This window comes from Abramis brama (genome assembly GCF_963993115.1).
Source record: "Abramis brama genome assembly, chromosome: 3".
Lineage (NCBI taxonomy): Eukaryota > Metazoa > Chordata > Actinopteri > Cypriniformes > Leuciscidae > Abramis > Abramis brama.
This window is the reverse complement of record NC_139965.1, coordinates 53,548,717-53,558,934: the sequence shown is the minus strand read 5'-3', so window position 1 is coordinate 53,558,934 and position 10,218 is coordinate 53,548,717. Positions and strand designations below refer to the sequence as shown.

At 37.1% G+C, this 10,218-nt stretch overlaps 1 protein-coding gene across 2 annotated transcripts; it reads right to left on the bottom strand.

The window, feature by feature from the left end:
• Positions 1-3,978: 3,978 nt before the first annotated feature.
• Positions 3,979-10,160, bottom strand: LOC311079642 (uncharacterized protein). Of its 2 annotated transcripts, none has more exons than XM_084109239.1 (7): positions 9,988-10,160; positions 6,548-8,552; positions 6,308-6,471; positions 5,913-6,133; positions 5,605-5,734; positions 5,355-5,455; positions 3,979-5,261 (listed from the first exon to the last, which is right to left on the bottom strand). In XM_084109239.1, exons 2-7 carry the CDS (start codon positions 8,526-8,528, stop codon positions 5,123-5,125), a joined length of 2,736 nt encoding a protein of 911 aa, XP_083965365.1. In that variant the 5' UTR covers positions 8,529-8,552; positions 9,988-10,160; the 3' UTR covers positions 3,979-5,122. The 2 variants fall into 2 exon arrangements, with proteins under 2 accessions (XP_083965365.1, XP_083965366.1); XM_084109240.1 differs by lacking the exon at positions 9,988-10,160 and having other exon boundaries at positions 6,548-7,959; positions 8,061-8,189.
• Positions 10,161-10,218: the final 58 nt, after the last annotated feature.

Here is a 10,218-nt window from a genome sequence, read left to right as displayed (position 1 = left end):
GTGAAGGCTTGTTAGCCAATGGCGGCTCCCGGGGGTGGTACGGAAATCGAGCGCTCAATTACCCCCCTGGTCAAATCTGTATCTCCCCCATGTTAAAATTACCAACTTTACAGCAGAAAAAAACATGCTTACAGCCTGGTTCTCTATGTGGCTTTGGTCTATACAGCTAATGTTGCCCTTCATAACAACTGTGAGGGGGGTGAATTTTTTTATAACTCATTTGTTTAGTTGATTAATATTTAAAGTTCTGCATAATTAAGAGTGTGGCCACTTGAGTGACAGGTGGATTGCCGCTGATGTCAATGCTAGCCGTTTGTCTGCTGTTACTAGCCGTCACTTCACCTCAGCAAATTTTAGCTGCTGAACTTGCCATCTCTGCAGTGTTTTGTGCTTTTTTTCGGGATTATTTCATACAATTTAATACACCCATTACTTCGCCCACGGCTTAGGATTCCGTCGTTGTCGTCGAGTATCGTTCGAGAGAACAACCAGCGCTGTATTTCAGTTGTTTTCCTCTGTGAACATGCACTAATGGATGTCTGACAATTTCGTTGCTTTTTGGAGTTTTCAGATTTAAAAACGTCAATAAAGGCTCGTTCGTTCTGCTCTCACGGAACAGATAGATTATAATATGCTTATGTACCGTCAGATGAAATCCTGCAGGTGTCGGCGCTTTCTCCGTCCATGCAATAAATGCACATCCTTGAATGAGCGTGGATTTTCTAGCGCATTTACTTTAACTTCATAGGCAATATATCTATGGTTTAACCCATTTGAGAGGCGGCCAAAATCAGAATTTAAAATGGACTGAATAAGCTCTCTACGAACTTGACGAGCGATGCCGCGCTGACGGACCATAGACTATAAAAAAAGAGTGACTGACATGTATGCACATAAATCACTGTCACACACTCTCTCAGAGTAATATTAAGTTACTGCATAATACATTTTCAACTAGCAAAATAGTACAGAATCACGATACACAGTCTCACTTGTAGCCATGTCTTTTAACTATTATAATATTTCGAAGGGCAAAAACAGGAACTTTTAATTGGCTTTACATCATCAACTGTCACTTTAACGCGAGGCCCTGTGCAGTCGCAGACTTGGTACTGTCAGTAGCATAACGTTATAGCATTACCTCCCCAGCCTGAGCTAACTCGATCACGTTGAGCTAGGTGGGCGTGATTTCAGATAGCCAGGCTCCTCAGCTCCACTCACGCCCCGCCTCTTTGCCCATTTTCTGTTATCCGGGAGTGACGCAAGGCCAAGATGGCGACGGCCGGCTCCGCCCACTTTAGGCTTCAAAAATGCTCTTCAGAAACCTATGGGTGACGTCACGGACATTACTTCCATATTTTTTTACAGTCTATTGTTCTGAGGAGTGACTTCGCGTGCAGCCGCGCATGAGCGCAAAACCTCACAACACCCACCCTCTGTCGGTGAAAAGTGAACACTTCAAATATCTTTTTTCCGAAGGTGGTTTCTGTCATTTACTGTAGTTTTTATAACGCTGATGTAAATTCAAGTGTTTGTTTTTAAAATAAGTTTGTTTTTAGTTAGTTATTTGATGCTATAAAAACGGTGGTGTGACGTCATGATTGACAGCTGTGATTGACAGGTTCTCTGAGCGAAGTAGTCACTGAAACACCAACAGACTTTTTTTGGGGATCTTTGGAGGACTGAGGAGATTGGAGCTTTAAATTGAATATCTAAATTTCTATAATTAATTATTTCACACCGAGAGTGAGGGCGGGGCTTTGATTTCGCTCACTACTGTGCAGGTCTGGTCCCGAAATCGCTACTGCGCAGACTCAAGCCCCAATATGTCAGCGCCATATCGGGACACTGGCGGCTTCACTTCTCACCAATGGAAGAGAGCGAAGGGGCGTCGTCCATATTTTTTTACAGTCTATTGTTGGAACACTATTTATTTTGGTTTTGAGTGGTTGGTGAAACCAATTGTTTTTGTGTGCAGATCTCAGAGCCTAGGCTGCCTACAGAGACGCGTTTTTTTGACGGCATGCTTATGGGGCGGGCAGCTAGCGGATCGTTAGGAAAGATTAGATGAATGTGATCATTTATGTTTGGGCCTTTTTTGGGCCTGAAATCGCTGATACAACCTTTAAAACACTTTTTTATCAAAATAAGTCTGAATCTTCAACATTTATTTAGTACATGTGCAGTAAGCGATTTCTGAGAAACACTGTTGATATTTGAAATATATTGCTTCATTGCTCCACCCTTAAAATGCACAAACACGTAATGCAAGACTGGATGTCTCTTTATCATAGCTGAAGATGACGAACGAACTAACGAATGAATGACAAGAACAAAAAATTAACATACAGTACACAAGAGTATATACAAGCAATAGTTTGTTGTTATTTGCCAGCAGCACACGAGCTCCAGACAAACTATGACACTCAAACCTGTCCTATTACTATAACATTACAACAACAGCATATCTTGATTCTGTGAAACATAGCAAAACCAATGTTACTCACGTATGGAGCAGAAACAACACAACCTCTGCGTTCGTTTTTAGGCCGCTTCTGTCTCTCCAGCGCTGGAAAGCTTTTCTAATATTAATGCTGATCATAAAGCTCTTGTCTGATCATAACCCTTCTTTTTAAAGTGATATTCCTCTGACCTTTTCTCTTTTGTAATGTCTCTCAGCTATCTCTCTTTCTACAGTCTTTCTTCAAATTAGTGATGGGTCGATCATGAACAATTCATTCATTTTGAACAAATTCTTAATATGACAGAGTGATTCGTTCATTTTGTGTTGACCGCGCATGGGCAACATCCTATAGGATCTCTACAGGAAACAGAAATGATCAGTTCACCTCTCGAGTCTTCAGGTCTAAGTCATTCATTGTTCATTGTTAAGTGACGTGACAGCTATATTGGATACAATAATTCCCAACCTTCCTTACAAACAAGCACTTATTTAGTTTTTTTATTATTATTATTATTACAGTTATGTGATGCATTTCTGATCTCAAATGGTAGCTTTTTTATTTCTTACCATTTATAAATTTGTGAATTTCTGTCATGATGTTTCTTTTCCATAACATTGAATGTGGTAATAAAGAGATGGTTAAAGCTTTAAACTTTATCTGTATGATGGGAAAAATCATTTTGATAAAGCAAAGATACCAAAAATAAAATACAACATATAGTCAATAATACTACTGTAATGTTATATTTGTTGTAAGATACTGAGCCGGGAAGTGGTGACACGACGACAGAATAAATGACTCCGACCCAAAGACTCAAGCGGTGAACTAATTATTTCTGTTTCCGGTACAGACTTACGGTGGCCGAGAAGTGCAAAACAAACCACAGTTCCGAAAACAAAACAACAAATTTATAAACGCAATGGAAAGACTAAAAACAAATTAACAAGTTAGAAAACACAATAAGGTTTCCATAAACAAAATAACAAAGAGAACACAACGACAAATCTGAAAACAAAATAACAAATCAGAAAACACAACGACAAATATGAAAACAAATTAACACGTCAGAAAACACAACGACAAGTCAGACAAAACGGAAAAGGTATATGTGGCGAATGGAATACTGACCGCTGATCTGTCAATCAAGACATGCAGAAAGTAGCCTACAGCAGACTGGGGCAGGAGAAAGTCGATTCACGTGTGTAAATATTAGAGCTGTCTATTTAACCGGATAATTTAGTGCGATTATTATGGAGAGAAAAAAACTTTTCATATTAAAATCTTCCTAACACTATCTGGTTTGGTCAGACAAAATTATAAAAGAACTCGATCTAGTAAAGTGGGAGAGTGGCGTGTAGCAAGAACAGCACCTGAGTTTGAGTCTCCCTCGAGTGACAAATTGTAATTCACAATATTAAATTGTTGTTTATTGATCTGTATAAAATGAATATCACATGTGGAAAAAAACAGCACTGTAATGATGTATGCAAAGAAGGTGAAGACTCAGGTTCTTGAAAAACACTAAAAGGTTTAATTCAAACTCAAAAAGCAGACAGGCAGTGCAAACACAACTCAACATTACAGAGACTGGACAAAGAGTGAAGGCAAGGGTGAGGCTTAAATAAAAAACTGAAACGAGCTAATAAATGACACACAGCTGAAACCAATGAACTAATGATGGTAACCATGGAAACTGAAATAAGGTGGGAAACTGAACAAAGGAACAAGTGAAACTCAGACATGAACACATTAAGGAAACAGATCAAAAACCAAACTAAAAACAAACATAACCCTGACAAGCACTCTTGCTTGAGTGCTTAACTATAGATATTATATAAGACAAACGCTCATGCAGGGGCATTGCCACTATATCTGTAATTTTAGGGGCATTATAACTGCATTCTAATAGTGTTTATGTTTGTTTTTTGCAAAGTGAGTGACATACTCGATAATGTCTGCTCACAGCCTCGTACATAATTAAAAAAAATATATATTATTGTGTTGTATCGTGTATTATCGTCATGAGTTTCAAGCTAATATTTATCCTACCATGCTACTGTAAAAGTTGCGGCAGCATGCGAGTTATGCTTAACTACAATAAAAGTGTAACTCGATATCAGCCGCATTCTGAGTCTGACAATGTAATTCATTTTTATCCAAGGCCATAGCAAGTGTTATTAGCTTGGGAAAATATATCTAGTGAAATGAAATCTTAAGTTCATGTCCAACTCTAACCTTATTGTAAAGTGTTACTATGAAATGATTTGTTTATTATTCATGTATTAACTAACATGAACTAACCATGAGCAACACATTTGTTACTCTATTTGTTAATTGTAGTTAATAATAATACAACTGTTAATTGTTTGTTCATGTTGTCACAGTCAGTGCATTAACTAATGTTAACAAATACTACTTTTGATTTTAATAATGTTTCAGTAAAATTCTGAAATTAATATTAAAGCAACACTATGGAACTTTTCCTGGTTACAGTCACAGGTTTTTATAATGTAATGAGAAGGTCAGTTGTCAGGGCCTCATTTCCCGTACAACAATAGATCTTACAGTAGCTCATCTTACATCTGTCTTTATTTAAACTCATTCATGAAATACATTGATGATGCAAAATCAATGTACATATGTAAAAATAACAACAATCAAATCTGTGGAACTGAACTGAAGAACTTTTTCAGACTCGCCCTGGAGTTCCATCCTCTCTCCTTTGCGAACCTGAACACACTCCCAAAGAGATCAGGGAATGAATCCATCAGGTTGATGCTTTCTGCGTCCTCTGGACTATGTAGTGAAAAGAGACACCAAAAAACATGGTCTGACACACAATAACACTAAATTATTTAACAAATGTGCCTCACGTCACATATAACTCACTAATGCTCGTGTAGGTTGCGTATAAAACGCAGCAGGCCCAGTGTGTTCTCAGGATAGACTTTCTTCTTACCATCCAGTTTCTGGACAAGCTCAGACGGCAACTGACAAAAGAAATATTTACTTTATTACTTTTATTTTATTACTTTTATTAAAGGCCATGAACTACATTCAAATGATTTGTAACAAGGAAAATCTTGAAGACATGAAATCAGATTCTTTAAGTTGTTACTAAAAGTTAAGTTAGACTCACTTTAGTTTTCCATTCAGAAAAGCTTTTCCCCTCAGTGTATTCTTCAATGGCATGAAGGAGCTCCTCATCAACATTACGACAGTTTTCGGTCTCATTCTGGTTCCCCACTTTTTTCAAATACTCCATTCTCCTGACAGGATTCAAAAACAGCACAATCTCTTCAGATGATAAAAAAAGTATCTACAGTAGATGAAATTTCCTCTTCATTTAATATAAAATCATAATAAGCTAATACTATAAGTAGTGCTGAACCTTTCTGGCTTGTTTAGACTGATAAATGTCATTGCCAAATCCATGTAATTTTCTACCTTTCATCAGTCCAGAAGAAGGGGTGTGCAAGGGTTTGCTCCACTGTTGGTCTCTCCTCTGGAGTTTCATTGATCATCCACTCGACGAGATCCTTCGCTACTTCATCATCCAGATGTTCCAGTGAGTATCTTCCTTGTAGGATGTTGACTTCACAAAATGGACCTTTACCAAACGGATGGTGTCCTCTAGAGAGAATGTAGTACACTAACATCCCAGCAACCTTCAAACAGGTTTCAGTGTTAAGTTTAGAATTTTCATCAAATACAATTTAAAATAATTGTATTTGTAATTGTGTATTTATGTCAATAATTGAATTTCTAATAATATATTTTTAATTATTTAATTTAGTTCAAATAAAAACAATATTGTTGATTTAAAAGAAGGGAGAGACCACCTGAATGTCGGAGCTCCTCTTGTACCCAATGTTGACCTCTTCATCTAAGGTCTCCTTTGCCTTCCAGCATCTAGTTCCAGCAATGCTTGTTCGTAAAGTTGTTTGGCTTAGGTTCAATCGACGACTAATGCCAAAATCTGCCAATCTAGCTTTTCCATTTATGTCTATTACAAACAGAAGTTTCAAATTAGTGGCAGAAAAAATATCAGATTAATTTAATTAATCAGGTTTAAGTCCTACCAATCAGAACATTCTGGGGTTTGATGTCCCGATGAAGCACTTTGGTCTGTGGTTGGTGTAAAACCTGTAAGCTGCAGAGAACTTCCTTCACCAGCTTCTTCAGAACCAAACTTCTCTCAGTGGTTTCATCTGATAAATGATCTTGGATATATTCATCCAGTGTGTACTCACAAAGCTGAAGTACAAGGTATCCAAAATCCTCATCTTCTGCAAAGTCCACATATCGCACAATGGAAGGACTATCAAGCTGTGGAAGTCGTAGAAATTCCTCCTCATTCCTGAGAACTTGGTAATTAGACTTAATCATTCGTTTCACAGCCACTTCTGTGCCGTCATCCCTCAGTCCAAGGAAAACTTCTGTTCCATCACTTCCTTTAGCGATCTGAAATTCATCACTACGAACAAGAGTAAGGTTTCCCAGCCTATTTTTATTGCTAATATCCATGTTAGCTAGCTTCTCAAGCTTTGACCTCCAACGACAGCTGATCTGAACCCACCTTTTTGAGAAATTTGAATTCTCAGCAGGCGGTGTGAACGTCTGCACACTTGAGTTTGATTCCTCAATGGATTTCACTACAGTGTCTGGATACGGTTCCTCTTTATCTTGCAGCTCAGATTCTTGTGATCCCACTTCTTGCTGGATTTTTTTCTTCTTTTTCTTCCTCTTTTTCTTCTTTCTGCTTGTTGATAGAGCAGCAGTCTCCTCACATAAATTGTCCACTGCACTTGAACCTGCTGGATGTCTCAGTGATTCATCAAACCTATGCAGCTTTTTTTTCATGACTTCATCCATCTCTGTCTCTGCTTTTATAAGTATCATCTCTGGGATAGGAGACAATTCACATAATACAACAACTTCAGGAGCAAAGTCATTTATATTGGCAAACAGTCCATATGTCAACATTCCAATTAGACTTGAATAATCAGGACGTGTGAGAGGCAATAGACTTTTGCATAACTTCTCATAGACAGAATTGTTTGTACTCTGTAGTTTCTGCTCAGACGTCTTCTGCATCATGACATTGATTATCTTTAGTACCAGATGATTCACTATTTCCCCTTGTGCATTTCCAAAGCGCTGAAGACTGTTTGTAAGAACTGACACAAGCTCACTGAATACCTGAGGAGAGATGCTTTCACTGACACATAAAGCAGCATTTAAGCAGTTCAGTGCACTCTGCCAGTTTTCCTGAGGGATTCTTGGGAAGCGCTTGATGAGTCCCTCAATGTATCTGTCTGCACTCTTTGTGTCTTTTAACCACTTGATGGCGGTCTGACGATACTGCTCTGCACTTGGACCAAAGACACCAAAGTAGAGCTCAAAATAAATCAAATTATCAAAAGGATCCTCTTCAAAGAAATGTTCCTTAAAGTCTCTGTAAACTTCTGTCTGTTTTTTCGTTCGTACAGCACTATGAAAAGAGAAAGATATACGTACTTTGTCAGACACTTCACCCTGTGAATACAGTCGATTAATCATTCTCTCCACTTTTTTATCAAGTTCTGGATTTACCCCATAGTTCCTTCCGGGTGAAACTCCAGCCTTTATAAGTGCTTTCACAATGTCTTCACGTTCATGATCAACAGCACGTTGAAATGGAGTAAAAATGTGTAATCCATATCCATTTGGGTTAGCTTTTGCTGCAAGTAATCTTTTCACAATACTCAATGGAACTCCAGTTGTTAAAGTAGCATAATGTAGAGGTGTTTGTCCATTTGTTGAGGGTATGTTAGGATCAGCCGACTCTTCAAGAAGATAAGAGCAGATTTCTTCATTTCTGCATATAACTGCTGCTGTCAATGGTGTAACATCATCATTCCAGACTTCAGAAGAGTACAAACCATTAATATCTCTGTCTTTTAATAATTTCTGAAGTCTCTCTGCCTTGTTATCTATGATACATTTTATTAGGGGGTCTGTTTTTCTAGGTCCTACTGGAACTGGAACTGGAACCGAAACTACCTGGAGCTGGAATGCCATGGATCTTCAAATACTCATTACAATCTGCCAAAAGATGTTAAACACTTGAAATTCAGGTTACTGGGTAGCATTATTACTTATTTTCTTATTTATTTACATTGATAATAGACACAGAGTTAATCTTTACATAGTTTTTAGTCCGTTTTTGTGTTTAGATGAAAATCTTTAAAGTCTGTCAATATGTTGTCATGCCATATGCATTAATCTCAGTAAATTTTACTCTGATTGTCAATGAAAAATAAAAAATAAAATAATTAGTTTTATAAAATGTATAAACATTTTGAAAATGTATAAACATGAAACTGTCCTTAACCTGAAATAATGCCATTGGAGTACACACTGAAGTATCCTATTATTTTTGGCAGCAGCTATTTGCATAAGCAATAGATGCTATTTACACTAAGTGTAATTTACACTAGGCTATAGATTATATTTACACACTGTAAAAATAGCAGTATTTTCTTTGCAATAAGTGTAAATAGTAGTTAGATAATATTTGCAACTCAGTATTTTAGTACATTATAAAACAGTAAGCAATAATAACATATTGAGTGTAAATGATATTTACACTCAATATGTCGCCTTATTGGGACATTAATTCCTCACCACACCTACCCATAACCCTATCCGATATACACTTTAGTATTAAATAACAACTTTAATTATATTTTTTACATATTTTCTTCATATTTATTCACAATAAATGCCTTTCCAATCTGATATGCGATGGAAAAAGGTAGAAGAACGAGTTCGGCTAAAGGTGGATTCGAACTCGGGTCGATCGTGTCCAAAAGTATCTGCTGTGCACCTTATATGCAAAATGTAATATTCAAAACGTGATATTGATGGGCGGAGTTAGTGTAAATAGTTTCAACCAACATTACAGGAAATTTGTACTTGGAGTAATTAGACACTCCGATTACTTTTTTTTCCCCTGGTGTTAAATATGTTATTTTCTTGCTTTAATTACATTGTTAATGTTTCATGTTTTACAGTCTGTTTAGGATTTTGCACTTTGTGTACAGTCTGTTTAAGATTTTGCACTTTGTGTAACCACTTGTTAGAGCTACATATTTAAAACATATTTACACATAGCACATCCTCCCCCCCATGTTTTCATGAAAATGATACTCGGGGATGGGTGGACCGATCTCGAAGAATCGATAGGCTACTTTCGGTGATGGGTCCTTACTTAACGAAAGATCCTCACTTAAATTATAAATTAATTTGTTACAATATTAATAATAGCCACGAATGAAAATGTGACATTTAATAAACTGGTTTGTATGATAGCCTAGGCTATTTGTATGTTCAAATTAAAAGTTGCTAAAAGATAGGTCTAAAAGATCTAAAAGATAAATCTGCAATTGCTGATAGCCTAAATGCTTTAAAAACAGTCTGTCAGTTAAAATTAAGGCTTTCAAATATAATCTTAGCCTACTTAAATGGTTATAATTACCTGTTTTAATCCCAGAATTGCAAAAACTTAAATCAAAAATCAAATCAAAAGAGATTTGACTAAAAGAGAGACTATCGGTATTGGTAGCTATCTATCGTTGATGCCTGGATAATACGTGGTATCCGACAAAAAACCAATAGGGGCTGCCTGCAGACTTGCGGGTCGTATGGAGCATATGGTATAGAGCTCCACTCAAGAGCGGAGATACGTCACCTCCATTGCGCCCGAGCG